At 34.6% G+C, this 24,203-nt stretch overlaps 1 protein-coding gene across 1 annotated transcript; it reads right to left on the reverse strand.

Moving 5' to 3' along the window:
• Nucleotides 1-12,079: 12,079 nt before the first annotated feature.
• LOC311433238 (uncharacterized protein) lies at nucleotides 12,080-23,846 on the reverse strand (the record flags this gene model as incomplete). Its single annotated transcript, XM_084512160.1, has 6 exons — nucleotides 12,080-12,154; nucleotides 13,920-14,026; nucleotides 17,166-17,245; nucleotides 18,867-18,911; nucleotides 21,429-21,612; nucleotides 23,819-23,846. 6 exons carry the CDS (start codon nucleotides 23,844-23,846, stop codon nucleotides 12,080-12,082), a joined length of 519 nt encoding a protein of 172 aa, XP_084368286.1.
• Between the last annotated feature and the right edge of the window lie 357 nt (nucleotides 23,847-24,203).

Below are 24,203 nucleotides of genomic sequence, written 5' to 3' on the forward strand. Positions count from 1 at the left end.
TATTTTAGAAACAGTGTTTCAACAAACAAGCAGCAGAAGTATATAGCTACTGCTCTGTTTCAGTCATATCAGTAATTGGAGACAATTATACCATGAGCTGTGTATCATCAATTGCGTTATCTGCTGCAGTAAAATTTGATTACCCAACTATACTCAGATTACCAGCCTTTGTTGCAGGTTTTCTTCTGTTTACTTAAATACTGTATTTTTTTTTTTCTTCCTCTCTCTCCTCTCTCCTCTCTTTCTCTCTATTTTTTTTTTTTCTCTCTCTCTCTTATTTTTAATTTTTCTCTTTTATTTTTAATTTAGGAATGATTTGAAAATTTCATTCTAGTAACAAACCACTTCAAGATACGATCTTTAAGATCTTCAAGAGACTTGCCTGACTATTGGCTTGACTGAATCCTTTATAAGTTAGTGGGAGCTTTCTAATCTTTTCAGATGTGGCTGGATGTTAGTGTATATGACTGACTGCCTTCTTGTTAGTATGTTTATGTTCTCATGGGAAAGGTATATGATCAATATTACTTCTTATGAATTCAGTAATAGAAAGTAATTTTCCTATAAGACCTCCTATCTAAGAGATATTAGATATTTCTCTTTCCGTAACATTCAAAGATGAAAAAAGTTTGTGTACTTTATCAGCCTTTCCAATGTATACATGATTATCACATCTTTGGTTTGTACAGATAATGAAGATATAAAGACATAGGTGTAGATATTCATCATATTTTTAAAAATGTCTTTCTAGCAGATCATAACATTTCTTTTGTCTCCATAAGGTGATACATTACCCGTTTTAATAATTATTTTTATAAGCCTGTTCTTCTAGGTACTGACAGTCAGTGTATTAAACATATAGATTATATAGAAGTATATAGAATATATAAGAATATGTATATAAAAATATGTATATATATTATATATATATGTATATATATGCATATAGAATAGAAAGACAGTCCTCAATCTCAGGCAACATAGTTAAGTTAATAAACTAGTCAGCAAGACTAGTGCTAATCTCAGTGCACCTAATTCTTGCTCACTGAGGATTTGGTGATACTTTAAGATACGGTGTGCTATATCATATACTTCCTTATTGTTTTCTACAAAAATAAGCAAAAGTCATAACTTAAAATTATAAAATTAGAAGCAAAATAAAGATCAAAATAAGTGATTATAAAAAGCCAATAAAATATAGTCATGCTGCCTTGCAATTAAATCAAGTACTGAGCACTTTTTTTTTTTTTTTTTCAGTAGTAGGAGAAGTTCTTACTAGCTGCATTTTTTATTTATTTATTTATTTATTTTATTTTACTTTACAGCAGTAGTGCAATTTTGAACAAATCTTCCAGTCATCCTGACTTTATGGACATCATCTCAGTTCACAGAAAATACATGGGGAATTTACCCCAGCTCCATACCCATCAGTAATGGGGACACAAAAGCCTAAACCTAAACCTTGTATCTTGTGAATAATGAATATTTGGTCTAAGGAATATAACTAAATCTACTACAGAAGAACATTCCTTTTGAAACTCTTCAAATGGTAGACATAACTGACCTGCTCCTACTGTGCCAAATTGCCTGTTAATTGAGGCCTAATAAATATCTTTATTTTACAGTGGTTAGTGAGAAGTCTTCCAGACTTTGATATTTCTTCCACAAGAAATAAGGAACTGAGATGAACTATAGAAAAATTCTTTTAATGAACACAAAACAAGCTTCAAGTAGTTATGGTTACACCCCCCCCCCCAAAAAAAAAAAAAAAAAAAAAAAGGAGGGTGGGGGGGGTTATTTAAGTTGTATATAGTTAGAATGGGCTTATATTCTGCCCAAACTCTTCTTATCTCCATTTCCAGTGTAATTTTAAACCTTACATTTTGAAATAATTTATGGAATTTCCAAAGATGAGATAAATAAAATGTAAAACTCTATATCACCTGACTGAATTACTCTTATTCAAGCCATAGGCAAGATTGTATCATTTCTAGTTCCCTGTCTCCAGACTGGCTACACCGGAATACAAAATATTTTAGCTACAGAAAGAATAGAAAATTCTGCTGTGAAGCTACTAATAGAAAAGGCATTCTGCATTCTCCACTCATTTATCAGCAATGCAATGCATCTGAAGTATGGTCATCATCTAGAGAGAAAACACAAATGGATTGAAGAGTCAGTATTTTATAAAATTGTCTTGTGTCATCAGTATATCATCACTATAATAAATACTGGACACAATGATCTTGCAATTATTAGAGCCATAATTTCAGTGAACAAGTACAGATGCTCCCGCTTGAAACTTGCTACCACAGCTTTGAGTCATAGCTATTATTACTGCTTTCCTTTCTTACTCTATGTGAGACTAAAACAACAGAAATCCTGGTACTCAGTCTTATTTTAAACTACAAGCTCTCCTGTATTAGAAGAAATACCAGTTTAATTTATATTACTTGAAAAAAAAAATAGTTATGCAAATGCAAAGGCAGCATGGATGCTTGTATTTCAATTTTAGCCTAGTTTACAACAATTAATCTTAAATAAACAACTGAGACTTTCACATCTGTCAGATTGAGAATAGATTAAGGATATTCCTAAGAGTACTAACTTGTTTGAAATCATACCATTAAATCAGATCTTTAGATTCAATCAAAATAGAATATGGGTGAGGAGTTGAATTTATGTTTTTTATAGATTTTCTATGTTGCTGGCACATTTTTCTTGCAGACCTAATATTAACTACATATACTGAAGAACTGCCAGATGTCATACATCGGCGTCAAATAAAGCATTCCTAGCTTCTAACAGAAACCAAGCTTCACCCAGCCTGTACAGAGGGGAAAGAAGGAGGTATACCATTCTTTCAGCACCCACAGTGTGTTTTGCCACGTCTTTGCATATAATTGCATTCTCATTATGTGGTCATGGGCCCATGTTCCATGGGCGACTCAGACCAACCTTTCTCAAGGAAATCGCACTTCACTTGGTCTTCTCTATTGTTTCTCTTTCCCTATGCGAAGTGCAAAATGAAGATGGTCTCTTGACCATCTTCCTGATATCTTTTTATAAGAGTTTCTCTATGAGTGCTGAGAATTGCTATAAAGGAACAAATTCCAAATTTAGCATTTGGAATTGCTATTTTGAATCAGGAGAGAAGAGAAAGACTCATTTGTCCATTTTCTATTCTTTCAGCAGAAACAGTTTTGAAAAATTCAATGAGAGGGTTTTTTCTACCTTCCAGATATTGCTTGTGAAAAGAGAATGATCCAGCTTATTTTAGGTAAGTACCTAAAAGTTCAGGGTTTAACAAAACCACCTCTGAGCTTGAAAACTCAAGTCTCTCATTATCTAATTTGCTGTGAGACAATTGGTTGCAGTTAAAATAAGTTTCCATTACTTCTTCATCCAATACTATTGCCAGAGCTACTTGCTAATCAAATTGACAACAGTATAATGACTAACATAATCATCACATTTCACTCACCATGTTTCAACAGTTCAATTTTTATCTTGTGGTTCCCTTTTCCTTTTTTGCCTTGGGCTTATCTATTTTTTGACACAAGAACAACTGTGGTCTTCAATTTTTCTTGAAGAGACAATCTTCAGTATTCATCAAGGTACAAAAATATGACATATCTTTCAATCTGTCAGCATCATTTCTTGTTCTGGATGCTGAAAATAACTCTTTAATGATCCAGTTCTTTCTGGCTTACACTAGATAGTCAGTCACTTTACCAAAGCAATGCTCTTTTCATGAGGCATAAAGCAGCTTGGCACAGATCTCTTTTAATGCATATACCCTAAGAAGTCATGGAAAATTAATCAGGTGTACACTTCACAGCTGAAATTGTTAGCTACCTAAAATGTAACAGGTAAGTACAAAATCCATTGGGTATGATTTTGAAAGAATTTCAGCACTTCTAGAGTCAGGCTATATGTATTTCTTATTTTTTTGTTATTTAGAGTTGTCATTAAGTCACATCAAGAAATAAAAAGACAAGAGTAGAATTGAAAGAAGTTGTCAAAATATCTACATTGTGCCAGTTGTAGATTAGGTAGGCCTTCTGTTTTCATTCAGGTCAAGAAGCCTGACAAAGAAAGAAAATATTATTTGGGCTTTTTGTGGTTGTAATCAACAGGATAAATTAATATATCAAGCTACAAATGTGAAGAAGAAATTCATAGTTAAACAGGTATTTCCTTTCCTGCTTTGTACAGCAGTACAATATTTAGCTTAGATTACTTTTTCCATGTAAAATAATAGACTACAAGAAAATATAAGAGTGCTACACTTTTTCAGACAAGGATGTCAGTTGTGTGCATCACTTCTATCTTTTTCACTATCTGATATTTAAAATGAGTCTGTATCATAGCAGGTTTCATTTCAGATGATAAAGGAAGTTAATAATTAGATGGTGTTCCTGGATTCACTGAATCCAACCTTTGTTAAGCAGCAGTTTCCTGTATATTAATAGATTGGAAATTATTCAGGAAATTGCTTTAAAATGACGGAGTCACTGAACATTATTTTAATGTCAAATGACTTGAATGATTCTGTTGAAATCATCCAGAATGCAGAGGTCAATGCTGCACTCTAGCATGGCGCCGACGTGCCTCAGGAGCTGAGGAGACTCAGCTCTGTTTTGAAATAACATGTAAAGATAAAATGGAGCACAACAAGGAAATCTGCTTGTAGAGCTCTTTATTATTATTATTATTAAACAATAATACTAAATTATAGTTTTGTTTTATACTAAAACAAAAATAATACAACAATAATTATGATTAAATCATTTTGATATCATTTTAACATATCTTATATGTTGTTTCAGATTTTGTCCAGGTTCAAGTGTGATAGAGGAATGTTTTGACTGCTACTTTTAAGGCCATATTGAAATCAGTTGGTTGAAAGGATTCCTTTCACAGGCTACACAGGGTACACAGGCTTTTCTGTACAAGTACTCACTGAATAGTCACAATGTGTAATATTCTTCCAGATTCTTGACTCTTCCAGATCTTCTACACCATAAAGAAGAAAAAAAAAAAAAAAAAAAAAGATGGAAAAGATGGTTAGCCATCAAAATAAATTACTGAGTGATACTAAATACATGTATATCAAAAGTTCTCATCACAATCACAATGCCTATCCCCACAGACTTATATAAAATGTAACTTACATTTCAAATCTACTGATTCATAGTAGCTGAGGAACCAATGTGTCAACTCCAATATTAGTTTTAATTCTGCTATATGAATTAAACACTAATTCACTCTGAAGAAGTAGGAAATGTAGCAGCCTGATTTACCAACACGTGGATTTCATCTGCTGAAATACCTAACTCATTGTGACTCTTTTTGCAACAAAAAATAGCATAAATAGAAACTCAGACAGTGAATTCAGAGACATATTCAAGTGTCCAAGTAGTTTCCCTCATATTTCAAATCACTTCTCCTAAACTGGAAGAGAAATCACAGGCTTGTATTGAATAGAAGCATCTGTTTGTAAATCATATTTAACAAGGTAAAAAAAGATACTTTCATTCATACATACTTATTAAAACTTTTTTTTTTTTTTTTTTTTTTTTTTTTTTTTGCTTTAGTTAGATTACATTAAAGGGTTTGTTTGTTTGTTGTATTTGTATGGCATATTTTTCTGAGGTACCTACAACATTTAAATGCACTTGTGAAAGTTTTATCAGCAGTTTTTATCACTTCATCAGATCTCTTTCAACAGAACAGTTTCAGATGAATGATCTCTATAAAGACATTACCATTGGCCTGCAACATAAACACACAGAATCCCTTAGACTTGCGTGATACAAAGTCAATTACTTGTGGAACTGGGCAGTCTTAAACTTGAGAGACAGATCCTAAATCATGGCAATGCAATTTTTGTACAGATTCATTGTGCTGTTTACAAGTGGAAGAATTTTAATGTTTCTTATTAGCTTTAAGTTGGCCTTCAAATTAGAAAGTAAGTAGAAATGCAGTTGTTCCTTGTATGAAACACTGGGAAACTATTTAGCTTTCTCCAAAATTTTGCCTAGCTTTGGAGACTGATTTTCAGTGGTCTGTAATTAAATAAAATGTTTTTGTTGCAATGTCTCATAACTATGTGATACCATAGTACATTTACATACTATTGTTTTACCCATTATTTATAACCTAGTCTTGTAATCAATTTGAATTCTGTATTTTCCATTGCTCTCCTTCTGGTTGTTTTGTATGTTTAAAAATACACAGCATCTATACATTTCAAAACAGCTGCTGAACTTACGAAGACCAGGACTACTACAATTGTAGCATCTTTTCATTCCAAGCAGAAACTGTACTCTGGGTAGAAGAAAAACAGATTAAGTTACCGGAACATATGCAAAAGATCTATTATACCCAGCATCTGCACCAGTGTATATATAAAACAAACAAACAAAAAATATGCTGGCCTGGAATTGCAGTTGGTGAAAACTGGCATAGCTGATAAGAAGTCAGCTGTCTTACACAATTTATTTGTAGCATGACTTTGAAAGTTCAGTTTGCTTGATTTCTGATAAAAATGCTTTAAGTACTGCTTCTTTGTATCTGGTACTGCTGAGTCCTTAAATACCTGGCTGATCCCACCTGGACTGAAGCAACATGCCTAAAAACCAAAAGGACCATTGGCAGGGAGATCTGAACCAGTGACTTACCTCATGCAAGCGACTTGTCTTCAAGTTTACCCAAGCAGAAGACTGAGCAGAATGAGAAAGGAGAGAAGGATCTCATACAAATTGTTTACCTGAACTGAGATTCAGCCTGTATATCACAAACATATCTCTCTTTTTTTTTTTTTTTTTTTTTTCTCTTCAAATATAACTAAGTATAGTCTATTAAATTTGTTTCATTTGTGGCTATATGGCATGTTTGCTTTGGCATGTTCTAATAACCCCCACCCCAAACCTCTGTTTTTATCAGCAAGAGGGATTAGGAAGAAAACTTTATATGTGACAATCACACGAAAAACACTACTATTTTAGTTCCTTGGGAGTTACAATGTTTCTTTGAGTCACCGAAGCATTCACAAGGCAGAATTTACATGAGAAATGGGATTTGATCTTTCAAAGTCAAAATAAAAGTATATGTTATATAAAAATAGTACCATAAAATAGGTCTTGTATAAAAGACTGTCGTTTTCTGGCCTAGGACAATATACTTGCAGATACAATGTAGGCTTGGCTAGGATTCTTATTAAAAATGATATTCACAATTCACAGACAGAATTGTGCATGTGTTTGTGTCACATATCAGATGCTTTACACCTTTTGAATTCAATTAAGAAATATATCATCAATATTCATTAATTGGGAAATATCAATGAAAGCAGAAAAGTTATATTGAGGACCTGAGTGCTGCTGAGTCTCCTTTCCTAGGAAAACTTTCACTTCTTTTCTTCTAAGTTATCATCTTATTCTTATATTTCTAATACTTTTCCCCTTAATATGGTCTTTAGTTTTAAAGTATTTCTACTGATATCTTGCATTAATATTATTACAATAAAATACAACTAGTATAAAAATATCTTAACACAAATTCATCCCAGAGCTTTCTTTAACTTTCCTTCAAAGGTTTTCCATCTTTGAAAATCCTCTTGAGAGCCAATAGGAAACACTGATAAGTGTCTTGATTCCACAGCAAAAAAGATTTTATGAAAATGTGAGAACTGCCACAGTTGCAGCTCGGAGTATGTGATTTCTTCTTCCTTTGTTACAGATCAGATTAATCACATTGTATATAAAACATAATCTGTACTTTTGGTTTTCAACATTTCAATAGGTATGTAATCTTACATGGCTGAATGCTATATAACAATTTGGTTATATTCAACTTGTTCAAATATTCTTTTAAACATCTTTTTCTCTGTGCAGGAAAAGAAATGATTATAAGCTTAAAACGAACATGTATAACATGTAAAGTGTGATTAACCAATATATACAGCCTAAGCTCAGTGGACCCCAATAACTGTCATATGAAAGATAAAGAAAATATCCTTAAAATGCTTACAGATGTGCTTAGTGAACAGTGCCACTGGCATGAGCTGGTAGAGTTGAAGACCTGAAAAGCAAGTGAACAAGTGACAACTTGCATTACTTAGTTCACTGAATCTTCTTTCTTTTCTTTTTTTTTTTTTTTTTTTTTTCTTTCATTAAACATTAGATTTCCTGCAGTAAAATAATCAATTGAGTAATCAAACTCATATGTTAGTCAATTGGTTAGCTAGTATCTCTGCAAACAATATTAATTGTTATCCTTTTATGTAGATGAGAAATTGTCCCTTTGAGGAAAAAAAAAAAAAAAAAAGTGAAAAGATTCACAAACTCTAAACAATACATTTTGAGTCTTTTTCCACAGGAGAGCTAACTGGAAAGTCTGCTAAACCATTTGTCCAATCCTCTGGTACATATAGGTTGTGTCAATATTGCTACCTAAAACAGAGAAATATTTTGAACATCAGATCACTGATTGTCCATACTGCTAAGTTCTTACATTATTCTGCAGAGTTTGTCCCTTCAGGATATATTTATGTGCCAAAGAGCTCAAATGCTGTACTCTTGGCCTGAAAACTTTACATAAAAGTTCACTTTCTATTCCAGTCTTAAACATCATCTCTTTACTTTACAAATTGGGGAAAACTCAAGCATGGTACCTCCTAAACTTGTACCTTGCTTTTCCTGTGCTGCAGCAACAAAACTTTTTGAACTTTGAGAATCTGAATGAGCATCAAACTGAGATGAGTATCAGAGGCAGTCTGATGTAGTACTGGTGGAAGTAATTCTCAATACAAAACACATCTTTGGCTGCTCCAGCTGCTGCAAATGTGGGTCTTGGGACATCCTAAGACCTAAGTTACAGTTGGGCTGTGCTTCAGTTCAGGAACTACTATATGGTGTTCCCCAGCCCCATTTTCAGGGTGCTTGCTGGAGATAAGACTGAGAAATCTGCATGAGACAGAAAATGGACAGACTTTCTTGAGAGGCAAGATCACAAGAAAAAAAAAAAAATGTTTCTTGCATCTATTTCTCCCAGAACCTTAGAGAGCAAAATCCAAGACCTACTCAAGCCTGCGAAAGGGAAGATGCAGAGCTTTTTCACACAGCTAACCTAGATGAGATATCTTTTCCATTTTGTGTAGTCTCAGAAGGAATGAATGGGCCTTTTACTTGTATTTTTGTCCTGAGTTTTTCACATTAGAATACCATCTTCAAAGAAAGGAATAAGAAAATGTACAGATATAATAAAGCCAATTAAAAAGAAAAATGCATATATGGTTTTAGAATATATTATTGTTCTCAAGTCAGCAACTTTTCATGCAGAAAATATTATCAGTTTTGAAGAAAAATATTGAGTAGAGAGGATCACAAATTGATTTTAAATGGTTCCAAGAACAAAAGGTGCCGGATGGCTGTCTGCTTTTTTTTTTTTTTTTTCTCTTTTAAAGCTTACTGTGAATCAGGCAAGATCTAAAAATAAGAAAGATCTAGCTGAATGCAAAACACAGTGTGTTCATGAGATGAATCTCAAAAGGAAATACAATAAAATTATCAGCTAGTAATGAAATAAAGAAAAGAAATATAGATCTATGCCTGCTGTTCAGAATATGAGAAATTTAATCATGACTGGGTTAAGTGAAAAAAATACATCAAATTCCTCCAGAGACTCTGTATATAAATAGTTAAAGGAATGGCATTTGGAGTGCTCTATTACATGGTTTCCCGGTTGAAAGTAGCATAACATATATATCCAGACATGTTATTTTGAACCAGCTCAATTTTTCTAATTTTGTCTACGAGTAGTTTACCTTTTCAACTTGCAAATGAAAGAAGAAACAGAAACAGCATTTTAGAGTAGAATTAAAGTAGAATTAAAGAATTCAAGGGGCTCAAAATTAATTTAAACAGGCCCATTTGTATCTCTGAGAGTTTAACTTTGGTATGAAAGAACTGAGCCTAGAATACTTCTCTGATAATGACACATTACTACCAACACTTTGTCAAATTAAATGAACCTTTATAAATCAAAGTTCTCTACCCTGGGCATTTCCAGGTGTTTAACTCCAGCATTTTCATTCATCAAAGGCCTAATGAAGTGTTGAACATTCAGACTTGCCCACTCAGTTACCTGCTTCCATGCCTTGGCAAATCTGGCTGCAAACTTATTCAGAATTTCACTTCTTTCAAGTATCTCTGTCAGCACATTCAAAACCCACTCTCTCTGTCTTCTGCCTACCTCAGCATCTGTAAAATTTCAAACTTTGCTTTGAGCCTCACTCAATCCAGGGACTGGGATGTTGCACACCACTAACCTGTTTGGAGGCATGTTCTTCTGTTTCTGATCCACAGTGTTCCCCAGTGCCACATAGGGATGAATAGCAGATCACCTTTGTTCTTTCAAGGACATGATGTTTGCAGTGTTTCCTGTTGGTTTTGATCTAACAGCTTCCTCTGATTTACAGACAGTATAACAGTGAGTCAGTCTGAAGTTTGCACATTTACAGGAAATAAAGCAGATCTCTTCCTCATTCTGCAGAATATATAATAGAGCAAAGCAGTAATAAATGCCTAATGATTTCTTGCTCTTCCAACATTTGGTGTGGCATACTCAGACTTTTATCCAAGTAGGAGGGAAACACTGAGTGGAGATTCTTTTGGAAAGGGAATTTAGTTTATACGGATCTCTGTTTTTCTGCAGTGTTCGTGTTCTTTGGAAAGCACATTTTCTATATTGCTCACTAAGCAAATAAAATAAAGACTCTTGACCCCCACACTGTTCTTCAGATGTGGAAAGGAAATGAAATCAAACTTCCTCAGTTTTTTGTAATTCAAATTCTTCCCCTGAGGGCAGAGCTTAGGGAGAAAAGGACCTACATACTCTTCTTTCCTACTGATTTTACACAAAACCAAAAGAAGCTCTTTCATTAAAAGCCCATCCAACATCTATAGGATTGTGCACCTTGTTTTCTTTTTAGAAGTTTTGATGGTATTTTTTCAGTGATTAAATTGCATTTTCTTAACAGCTTTATTAGAAGGAAGCAAGAAAAAAAAAATAAAAATAATAAAATAAATAAAATAAAATAAAATAAAATATAAAATAAAATAAAATAAAATAAAATAAAATAAAATAAAATAAAATAAAATAAAATAAAATAAAATAAAATAAAATAAAATAAATAAAAAAGACTTTAGTGATTTATATGGTTCAACAAGGAGGGGATCATTGTTCTGGTTACTGCAACTATTCTGGGTAAACAAATTGTCATCAATGAAAAATTCAGATGCAAATGTGCTAACAACTTAGCTGAGAAAAAGCATCTGAGTCAGAAAGAACCTTGGCATTAACTTTAGCAGAAGCCCAAGGTTGGTGAATTCCTATTAAGACCTTCTTATAACTTACTTATAACCTACACCTGCAGCTTCTTCACTGATTGATCTGACAGGATACCTTGATGAAATGATATGAACTTTAAAGGAAGACCAAACGTTAGAGCACTGTCATGATTTTCCATTTTAGTTATCAAATATTGGATGTTGAGAGAGCTTGAAGAAAAGTTATATGTATGTATAAATATTTACATGCTGTTTTTTTTTTTTTTTTTTTTTTTTTTCTGTTATAATGTGAAACAAGATAGTGAATTTTCTTGGCTTGTTGTGTTTCTGATTAGATTGCTGAGAAATATATTTAACAAATCTGTTAATAAATCAGCAAGTAGACAAGTGTCTACTAACCACGGTGCCCATCCTGGACATGGTGAGTTTCATAAGTAATCAGCTGCAAGTCAGGATTTTTGGAATTGCCTAAGGTGTATTAAAAAAACATGTTTTGATGTTCAGTCACTCAAAGATGGACCGCCCAACTACTTAGGGAAAGTGCTGATCTACAGGACATTTCCATAGCTGTTTTTTTTCTGCAGATATCAGAACTGTCAATTTAAGTTAACCTCTGCCCTGACAGATGGCCTGTAGTCTTCCCTTTCTTCAGGTTAATAGTATCATATCTAAACTCCTAGTTTAGATATAAAAGAGATCAGTTGTCACAGGAAGAAAAAACTCTAAAGGCCAATCTTGATAGCACTCGTTTTACACTGATATAACTTGAGAGATTTCAGGGGAGTTCCTTCTAATTTCTATGAGAATAAATAAGATAATTGGGTTCAAACTAATCAAGTTCATTTAGCAATATATATATTTATTTATTTATTTTCTGAAGTTAGTGAAAGTATGTGAATTTATGTGAGGTGAATAGCTGACCTACTTTTTTCCTACAGAAAGGAGTGTTTGAAACTTCCTATTCCAAAAAGTTTCATGCAGGCTTTCTTATAAAACCAAATGTTCTTGTGGTTCAAACTTATTTATCAGAAAAGACAGCTAGATAGAAATTGAACCTTTTATTACCAGATAAAAAGAAGAAGACATATTAGTTAAACTTGCTATGTAGCTTTACTATATGCTTTGTATACAGTTTATAGTATATTTTCTATATAGCAAAGCTTCTTCAAAACAGCTTCAGTTTGGATCACAGAGGAAGTTTTGTTCACTGTGTACAAAGGTGCAAACTCTCGGAGAATCCAAAGGAAATAAGTAAAAAAAATCAAGAGTTAGTTATTTATAAATGCAGCTTTATGAAATAATTTGTGACTTTCTACTTCAGGTGATGTAAACATGTCCTTGTCCAGGCAATTTCCAAAATAGTAGCCTTGATGTATGTTTCTCCACCAGACTTACATGATGAGAAACATTATCTGTATGCTTCATGGTGTGGAAAGCTATGATTTCCCATATATCTGCGTAGCTATATAACCTCCCTTTCCCCATATAACTTCTGTTTCCCAGCATGGCAAGCCCCAGCCAGTCAGATGACCTACTATAAAAGTTTTCAGGAAGAGCTTATGAAATTCAGAAGTAGTTGTGGAAGGAAGTAGTAAAGTTTGGACAGACAATATCAGTTGCTCTTGTGATGCTTTGATGATTTGGTAAGTGACATCTTCTGACCCAGGGTGCACATCTGGCCTCTCCACCTCTTAGAAATGAAAAGAAGCTGAAGAAAGAGGCACCTTATTTAGGAAGGGCGTCTTAAAAAGAGAGAAATAATTTTCAAGGCTTTGTTCTTTTTTCTTTGGGTAAACAGAAAATCCCTAAAACTGACCTCTAGATTTGAATGTACTTTTTTTCTTATTACATTATACTATCAACTATAATAATTAATTTACCATCTCTGATGTGCATTGAGGATATGAACTCAGAAAAGATGCTGAAAAATAATTGCTTGCAAATATTTTGTTCTGTATTGAAGAGCAGAGGTATCACAGCTGCTTCCTAACCTTCCTTTTGTGCACTTTACAATGAGTTGACTAAAGGACATGAGGTAAATGTAGGATATAAACTGCAAATCATTTTGGTGAAACACTGAGACTACAATTTAATATGAAATATCAGCTGGTAAAGGAGACTGGCTGCTGGTGAAGAATAATCACTCAAGCTCTAACTCTACCTTCTACCTCAGTAAATGACTCAACAGCTATGAATACCAAGTACAAGCTGACCTGTTGTAGTAAACCCCTTTAACAACACTAAGATTTATCTGTAGAGATAAATTTCTTACTTTTTGTGAAGTATGCTTTACTATCCATCCCATTTTATACAAACTTTTATTAAGTTTGAATTAAGACCAGTATTTTCAAATGTATGCGCTGAAACTCCATTAGCATCTGGTAACAGCCACAGACAGGGTCTGACTGTCTGTGTTTTCCAGTCTCCAGTTAGATGAAAAAGGTCTGTTATGAAATAGAGAAGCTGGAAGACTGTCGTGGTGTTGGCTGGAATAGGGTTAATTTTCTTCCTAATAGCTGGTATGGTGCTGTGGTCTGGATTTAGGATGAGAATAATACTCACAACACATGGATGTTTTAGCTGTTGCAGAGCAGTGCTCATGTAGAACCAGGGACTTTTCTCCTTCTTGTGCTGCTCTGCCAATAAGGAGGCTGGAGGTGCACCAGGAGCTGGGACAGAACAAGGACACGTGACCCAGGCTGACCAAAGACATATCCCTTACCACACGGTGTCATGCTGAACAATAAAACCAATAAAAGTTGCAACAGTAGCAACCCTTACGAACTCCATACTTAGCTGTTCACACATACAGGAGGAGATGTGTCTCCAGGCTCTTCTCTTCTCAGAGTTTATTCTGCATGGCTCTTTGGAGTAGCTTTTATGGCTGCAGGCTCAGAGCTCTCACACCATGAAAGACTTTGCAGGATTGAGCTTTTTTTTGTTATTGTTTGATTGGTCCTATATCTTGATTCCTCTGAAATCTTTTGGACACATTATTATCTCTACTTACCAGCATTTGCAGTTCAACACATTGTAACTTCACAGGACACTTAAAAGTCATTATTTGTTTCTTCAAAGAACTAATGACATTTTAACACCAGAATAAACTGATGCATTATAAGTAACTGCTGAAGTGTTGAATATTGTCTGGTTTTGAACCTGGAACTCAGCTCAAGCTTGTGAGACTGTAGGCATGCAGATTGAAATGCACTTAACTGGACAACTTTTATATATCTAAATATATAGATATGTATCACACATCATTTGATATATCATATGATATATGACTTATCATATAGATAGGTATGTATGTTGTATATATTACTTAGCAAAAGAAAAAAAAAAAAGATTTGATAATCTTCTGGTCCTTGTTGTTATCTCAAATACTACAAAAGTGAATGATTTCATGAAAGATTTTAGTTTCATTCTTCTACCACCTTCTCTTTTTGGTCAAATTGAAACTATTCCTTAGCACAGTTTCTCCAGCTCAGGGGAACTAAAGGAGGAGCGATGGGACTCATCTGCACTCACCTTATGTTACTTTGGGAACTGTGATTTTCAAAGCAGCATAGATCAGCTTAATCCAGCCCAAACCTGGGTAGTTTCCATCTATGGATGGAACTGGGTCTGTCTGCCCCGGACCTGGGCACATTTCCTCCCATAGGGGGGAAGCAGGAGGTAAAATATAAGATCTTAGATCCCCCATTTTAAACACGAAGGATCAACTGCTGTAAGAGCAGTCAGAGACATGGCCAGGGCAGAAGAGTAGAACAGGGAGATGGTCTTTAAGGTCACTTTAAAGATCACTTTAAGGTTATCTGAATAGACAATTGCAGGCTGACCCAAAAATATTAATGAATTTCTCAGCATTAAGTTTTCATTTGATAATTATTTATGGGTTTCGAGGAAGATATATTTTTTTTTTCCTGAAAGATATAAAAATATATCTCGTTTATAAAAGCATTTTTGCTAGTACATCTTCTCTCTGGAGGAAACTTTAGATCTTCAAGGTAAATTCTCATGAATAGGATCAAGCATTTTTGCATTAATTTCCCAATATCCCTTCTCTCAGCAGTCTTATTGGCTCAACATAATTTTGTTTTGGTAAAATAAAATAAAAGATCCGACAGTTAAAAGTGACGAAGATATAAAGCTCTATCATACTATTTATACTGATTTTTTATTTTTTATTTTTTAATCTTTTGATAGCATTTGTATCATTCAGTAACTATAAAGCATTATTTCTGGAATAGTTTTCAAATTCATTCTCTTATAGAAGATACCAGCTAAGTGGGTTACTGCAGCTTGACATAAAGAAAATGTTTATCAGAAACAGTTTGGATTAAAGACCAAATTTGGAAAGATACGATATTTGCAATGGTTTCGTATTGTTTGGATGTTGGTAGGCTGAAATTAGTAGGTTGAGCATGTTTTGGTTTAAAAATAAATAAATCCTTGCTAGACAATATTTCTGCTGATTTTGATAAGCACACATGGTCTTTATGTCATATCATCAGTAACAAAGGTCATAGTTAATTTGTGAGTTGTCCTAAAAACAGAAAAACATTGCCAGCTTCCCTACATGTTTTCAGTAAAAATGTCTTTCCATCTGCCAATGTTGAGTTGCTGTACAACACTTTTTTAAAAGCCACATGGACAAACCCTGTACAGAGACTTTCTCTTATAAGACACTCTTACTGGATTTAAAAATAAATAAATTAATTAAAATGTAGACATCAAGAGAATATCGGCTCCACTCCTGTGCACTGAAGCAGCATCATATCTCCACAGGAATGGTTACTACTACAGTGCCTCATGACAACTTTGACAGAAGTCACTAATTTAGAGTGTAAGATTGGTGATTGTTTACACATGCCTTGCTGCCTGTAGCAGAACTTCCATTAAAACCTCAGAATGCATGGGCTGGAGGTCTGTGTGCAAGGGATTGTGGGATTTTTTCATCTTCTTCTTGCCAGAGTCATCCCCTCTAACCCATGGGGCTTTAGGCTCCCATTGGAATTAATTCAGCTTTGTTATCATCCTCTCTGTTTCCAGTAAATGGCTCTTTGAGGAACAACCTCAAATCACAGGGTCCTGAGGGAAATGGGGTCAGCAAGTTGCAGGATGCTTGGGCAGAAGCTTCTGTATCAGAGACTGGATTCTAGCTCTTGGGAAGATAATCAGTCTACATAGCCTGAATTTGCGTTTCATTATGATGACTTCCCAGCATAAGCAGAACATTTATAGGCAATTAGCTCTCGTACACAAGTTAGGTCTGTGGTTATTAGCTATCAAGGAATGAGAGCAGATGCAGGTCTGCTCCAAACTGCTAAGTAAAGGACAAACCAATATAGGGTGGGTGAAACCACTTTGTCAATTCCCTGTATAAAGCCTGAATATTTGGCTTTATGCTGGTGACATACAGAACATTTTAAAAAGAGATTATATATTTTTCTTACTCAAAAATAAGAAATCTCTAAGGTAATTCAAAAGCATGAAGAGATTTCTGTGCACAGAGCACAGGGAATATTAATTCTATCCATTACTGCTACCCTAACTTTTACACAGCTCAAACCCTAACTGATTCCTATATAGTTTCTCCACAGAAACCATATTGGTAATGTATCTCATGAACCTCTTTACTGGAGTATAGTACAAGTGAAAATTCACCCTTGAATGGTTTTTTACTTTCTAGTTTCTAGAGTCTCTACCCGTGTAGTGGAGAAATCAAAGCTAAATGCAGGTAAACAGAATTTGAGAAATTGCAATAATGTTTATTAGTTGTATACACAATAAAAGTTAGCTTACCCACTTTCTTTCTTCTGTCATCACCCCACTTTTTTCCAATCCAGTTCTCAAGCTGCACTTGGTCATCGTTTTCTTTCAGTCTATTTCAAAGAATGTAGTAATTCTTTCATAAGAATGTAATGGAATGGGAGAATACTGGACTGGGTGAAATGGGCTGTCAGAAAGGTACTGCTCTGGAACTCTAGAGACAAAAATATCTGGGAAACATACAAACTGATATGATTTAGAAATTAAATGAATAAAATCAGCAAGTGAAAGGATTAATCAAAATCAGTATTACAGTCTATTTATTTATGGTTGACTTTAGGCTTTCTTTATGAAATTTCTGATTTATATCTTAAAAGGGGGAGTTTTCCTCAAAAGTCACTTTTCCAACTTCAAGTATTTGTAGGCTTTAAATTAACAACAAACCCACCTTTCTTTTTTTCTTTCTTTTTTTTTTTTTTTTTTTTCTTTTTCCTGTGAAATGGAAGTGAAAAACAAAAACAACGACAACAACAACAACAAAAACCATAAAGAAGGGAACACATGGAATAATCTCAGTTTTAAAAAATGAGGAAAAAAATGTATCAGAGATGCAATTTTCTATTCAATTACATGTGCTAAGGAAAGAGTGTAGAGATGTCACAAACCACAGTAGTGTGCTGGTGCGGTGCATTTCCACAGTGACTCCCTGCAGAGCTCAAGAAATTGTGGACATTGATGCTGATAGATGGAGGGCCTATGCCTGTGTGAGGCTGCACTAGCTGCAATGGTTACGTGGGCACTTGGGCTGCCCATCACATCCTGCTAGGCATTGTGTACTGCCTGCATGAACCCACTCACATCACCATGCAGCTCTGCTTCTGGGGAGCAGTAGCTAGGTTCAATGCACTACCAAAGCAGCAAAGCATACAACTTAGTGTCTGTGATGGTTCAGATTAGCATAGATATGTAGCCGTCACTGAAAGCCACATAAACAAATGAAGGCAAAACAGGAGAAAAATTAAAATAGCTTTTCACTCTGAAGAAAAATTTACCACTCCCCAGCATTGACAACCATCTATTTATGTTCCTTTTGCAATACCTCTTTCAGCTTGCTACTCCAAGTAAATATCTTAACACTATATATAGAAAATTGGCCTTCAACTGATCTACAAAGTTTTCTTTTCCAACTTCACTGCAGTATTTTTCCTCACACATCTTTTTCACCAAAGATATTCTCTTTACTAAATATCTGAGTTCACTGACTGTAATTTAAATATCTCCAATCCTCATTAATTTGCAGTTAGGAAATTAGGCCAGATCTGTATTCCTACTAATGAAAAAAAAATTGCCTCCAGGAAAATCAAAAGAATTTTAATGACATTTCTTTACGTAAATAAAACAGTCATGCAGCTCTTTTTTCCTGTTCTATTTTCATTGTGCTGGTTAAGGAGTGGGAATATACCCTTATAATTGAGCATGATTTATATAATATGTTAATTATTAAGTGGTGGCTCATCATCAGTAACGTGAACTTTGAGAACTCTACAGAGTGCAATGAGGACAGGTTTTTCTTGTAGGTTTCCAGTGCACTCCACAGAGAATTGTGTTTCACAAGTGTTTGTAGTGACAACGTCTCAGCCATGTGAGGCTGGTTTTCTTTCCTGTGAAGATGGGAATAGGTCTAATAATCCTATGGAGCTCTTTTAAGTTCATGTTTATAGTTCCAAGACTTACCTATACTTCATCATAGAATCTTTATAGTCCCTCTTTTTCTGAACCCTTGGAGAAGGAAAAAAAAAAAAAAAAAGACGAACAATAACATCGTAAGCCTAAATTAAATGTGGGAAGTAAGGAGTTTTATGATGAGGAAATAGCAATTAAAGCTTGGTTCTTGGTAGCCTACAGAATTACTGGGTGGTCTGAAGCCTCAGTTCTACATTTGTCAAAAATCTGGGGGTATCATTGCAAAAGTGTGTAAAATGGCAACAAGTATTTAGGCAACTGAATCCTGCTGCTGGAGAATTCAAAGTGATTACACTCTCTGTGGTGGATCACCCTCTACGCTTCACCAACCAAAAGTAGACTGGGTCTGCTTTTACTGTAACAAGAGCTTTAGGCACCTGGGCACACATAGGCAACATCCTGAAGAGACTTTGATTGATGTGTCTTAATTCTGAGGTAATCCAGCCTTTCCTTTATTGATGTGCTAAGGTCAGACAACCTGCCTCCCTCTGCTCCCTTTTCCTCATCTATCACTAAAAAATGCAAGGATAACCACAAAACAATCTTGTAGTCTAGCTCAATTAATAATTGAACTTCTGCCTGTGGTAAATAATTTGAGTGAAATTCATGTTCTCCTCTGCAAATAGAATCTTCACTGGAGATTTCCCTTCTGTCTCCTACTCTGTAAATTATTGTTTCTGTTGATGAGGAAAGGAAAAGTTGTCCTTTCTGAAAATAAGATGTATTGCTTTCCCCACATGGTACATGGCTCTTTACATAAAGATTATAAACTTAGCCAGACATTTTCTCTATGCAGTTTTTAAATATCTTTACTAATGTAATAGGACTTCTTTTTTCCTGCTCAAACACTTTTTTTTTTTTCTTTGCAGTTCTTAAATATCTTTACTACTGTAATAGGATTTTTTTTTTCTTTTCTTTTTCCTGTTCAAATACTTTATACTTCAGCTTCCCCTTCTCAGTTTTGTTTTAAAATGTTTTTTACCTCTTTTCTGTTTAACTGCGATCGTAATGAGAACCTTTTCATCTTCACAAACATTAGCCTTCCCTAGTTGCTTATTAATGTAAAAAATAGGAGGCATAATTTATGGTTGCATGAGTTATCCTAGAAAGAAATATGACCAAGCAGTTATGACCAAGATAAAAAAACATCATAATGCTGCATTGCCAATGTTGGTACCTAGTTAGAAAATTAATATACCACAGTTGAGGTAATTACAGCATCTGTGTGTGATCTATCAAGACACAGTGGTTATAAAAAGCTGCTGTCTGGAAAATTCCCATCTTCTTATTCCTCCTCCAATTTGATTCCTAACAGAAAGCTAAATAATTTACACAATTGAAAAGCACTTTTTTTTTTTTTTTAAGCTTTCTTTTTAGTAAAGTACCATGTCAAGTTAGATGATTGTTACTCATCCCTCCAGATTAATCAGATTGCAGTGATCACCAGGATGCTAAGATTTCATTTTCTTTAAGTGGTGGATTCCAAGTACCAAGAGATTCATTACTGCAAAATATGCACTTGCAAACAAAACAAATCAGGATGAAGGCTAATAATAATTTAAGATATCTGTTTCTAAGCAGATGTTTGAAAAATTAACAACTTAATTCCCTGTCTCTTCAATTTTATAGTATCATTGCAGGGCTTTCTGTAAATACTTGTCATTCTAACTAAAACACAGGAATCCGCTGCTGCAAAATTCATGAAGCTGAATAAAATAATGTTTTAGCAGACCCTAAAAGCTTATGCTGACCACATGGACCACTCTACTCTTCTTAAAGCTGGGTCATCATGCCAGTGAGAATTCAATATTCATTAAACAGATGGGATAACCTCTACTCCATGCAACCTCTATTGGGGTGTCTAAAGGCTGGAGAGGCCTATAATTCAAATTTGAGGAGCATTTTTATTTCTCTTTCTTGTTTCTGTTTATTCTCTGCTTAGAAGCTCTTAGAAGTTAAAATCTTTCTCAGAGCAGCCAATACTTGCATACATTTTAAACTCAGCGTAAAAGCCTAAAATTCTCCAGTGCCATTGGGCAGCGACATTCTCATTCTCAGTCATAATGAGAAAAATTCTGATGTACACTCATACAAACAGCTTTAATATTCACTCTGCCAGCTGAACTTTTATTCTTCATGCTGAGCTTTAGATTTCAGGCTGAAACTATGAAGACAGCAGTTTATCAAAATTCAGTTCAGCTGTTGTTGCATTTTATGTGGACAATTTCTGATTGACAATAAATGGACAAATCCTCTTTATGCACATGGCTCATGCACATGTACATACACAACTGTATAAGATTAAACTTTTAAAATAAGTTGTCACCTAAGCTAACATAAAATGTGGAATATTTCTGCTAATTATTTGATAGAGTTATGAGCAAATAGGAGGAAAAGAGCCGTGCTGCAAAAACAGAAAAAGGCATCTCAACTTTAACCTTTAGCACTCACTATGCTTATCATTGCAGATATCTCAAATGGAGTAAAGCAACAGGGTATTTACATCTTAATACACAAAATGTAAATGTGTAAGAATGATAAAGTTTTACTTACCATATTATGAAAAGCATCCTCCACACCTTTAGATCTGTACTGAAGTCAATGCTCTTGGGGAGCATCAGGCAGTTTGTAAATCCCAGATGGTGTTTAGGCATGAGGTAGGTGCAGCAGTCTTCAATTCCAGCAAGATAGCAATGCTTCTGGGCAGATAAAACAGCAGATTTTTCATCATTTCTGCCTATTTATAAGTTAAAATTTAGGCACTACAGTGTGCCCAAATGTGCTGGACAGAAGCTTGGATTTCTATTAATTCTGTTAATATGCACTTTATTAATCTTCATTCACGTGCACTGTTGTTCTTAACACAGCAGTATGTATGCTTACTATTTGGTTAAACCACTATCATTTATCTCTTTAAAACTGATATGTAAGGTTAAAAAAAAAAAAAAAAAAAAAAAAAAAAGATGTTTCAGGCAGATTTTTTAAATACAATAAATACAATACAACATTTGGTGTTTAAGCCAAAAATCTGACAACTGCAGTGACAACTGCAGAAGGGCAGACAGTCTGTTTAACCAACAACAACACCCTTAAATAAAACTACTATACTTTGAGGATAAATTCTATATCCTTGGATAAGTCAACCACATAATAATCCTCAATACAGCTTGTCAGACTACTTGGCTGAATTAATGAGGTATAGTGGCCAGTTAGCTACAGAGAAACACAAAGCAATGTGTTTAAATTAGATGAAGCAGACTCGATGGAGACTGCACATTCTAAATAATACAAGGTTTTCTGCGTTGCACATGCACGTGAACATGCATGTGTAACACAGAAGAACATGGAGAAGCATTATCAGGTAGACTATCAAAAGCTGAAGTGCTTGTCCATTTGTTTCAGTTGCTGAAGCTCTTATACTTCCAGTTTATCCTGGTCAGATGAGGAGAAAAAAATACACGAAAGGGGGGTCCAAATTGAATGAAAAACACTAATGTATTTATTATTCAATCACAGTAAGACTGATGATATTACAAGTTACAGAATCCACCCTAGAGGTTGCAGAGTTTCCTACCTTCAGCACACCTCCTTCATGTTCACATAGACATTTGAGACTAAAACTCAATGAAAACTCAAAGAAAAGGCTCAGAGCAAATAAATTCTTTCATGTATCCAAATATGTAATTCAGGAAATATACATATCGAACATCTTCAATAGCCAGATATCAAAGTCAATCTGACTATACAGAAAAAAAAAAAATAGAATTATTCTGAAACACCTCATGGTGCTAAGCTGTGGTGAAACTTTAAAAGCTGTTCCCTTTGCGTCAGATGACTAGAAAATATTGTGTTAACAACATTGTTTATTAAATTTTAAAATGCTATGTTCATTCACTGTCACCTGTTTGTTGTGCAAAATGATGATTTTTTTTTTTTGGCCCAATAACTTTTCTCCTTCAAACATAAATCTTCAGAAGTATTTGTTATACAAATGTTGGCCAGATATATCATTTATGTATAGATATGAGAAATACTAAGAATAAGAATCTGAAGAAAATTGTTACAGGAATGTTACATGTTACAGAGGGTGGTGCCTACAATGTGGTGCAAAAACAATGGTTTATTTAAAAAAAAAAAAAATCTTGATGTGAATGAAAAGAAATAACCACATGATGGCAGCAGAATACATGGCAAAAGGAAGGACCTGGTACCCCTTTTCATGACCAGCTAGGAGAATTTTGGGGGAAAGGGATTATTACCTTCAACCACTATTTATAGGAAGTGTTCTGAACTTGCTTAGTGTGAAAAAGGAACAGCACCAAGAACAAAGCTGCAACTACAAATGGATAACTGAGAAAGTCCATCAAGCATTATTTAGCAGTTCACCAAGGATGTAGCTGTAGGGCCAATGTTTGTAGGTCCACAAACAGATGTGGAGTGTTTGCAAACAAGAAATAACAACTCTTAAACATCCCTGCACATATCCAACTGTAAATAAGAAAGCTAATGAACCAAATACTGCTCAGCTGTGAATGAAATCTGACATCTGACCTACACTTGTGTCACTCAATCTCCGTATGGGCCTGTTGAGAATACATCATATGACATTCCATTACGTGACTAGAGTTACATGAGTTACTAATGCGTACGTGAAAACTGCTAAGAAATTGCACTGAAAAAGTATGATATTCAGTCAAAAGACAGCGGAGACTCACAGATTTCTGGACATCTCAGAATGGACACATAGGAACAAACGTCTCAAATGTTACCATAAATAGATATATCTATTTCTATCATTGTTTGTGTCTTTTATTTCTCTCCTTCTTTCCATCTATGCTTAGTATGCTTAACTTTACTCCTTGTCTAGCTCCCACTGTTCTATTATTTCTGGACCCTTAGGCAACATGTCTAATTGCTCCAGCCTGTCACTTCTGCAGGCCTACCTTTGCAGTGATAACAAACTTTGATCATGTCACGATATGTTATGCTCATAACAAGGTATCAATCTAGCCAACTGATGTTTGGACATTACCAATTTGTTTTGCTGGATTGGCATAGGTTCAGTGAGATTTGGGGTACCTGAAGTGCTTTCTCACACTTAACCTTGTCAGTTTTCCACTCACCCAGTGCCCTTTTGCACCACCCTCACATCTAGCTGATCCAATGGGTATGAGTCTAGAAGCTCTTACCCAGGAACTTCATCCTGTAGCGAAGGCTTCCCCACAAGAGAGATCTCTTTCCTTCTCTCTTCATACCTCCAAGATCTGAGAAACTCTGCCATCCAATAATCTTACTTAGTATCACCTGTGACTGTGAATAACAGCACCT

Source organism: Aythya ferina (genome assembly GCF_964211825.1).
Source record: "Aythya ferina genome assembly, chromosome: 3".
Classification (NCBI taxonomy): Eukaryota; Metazoa; Chordata; class Aves; order Anseriformes; family Anatidae; genus Aythya; species Aythya ferina.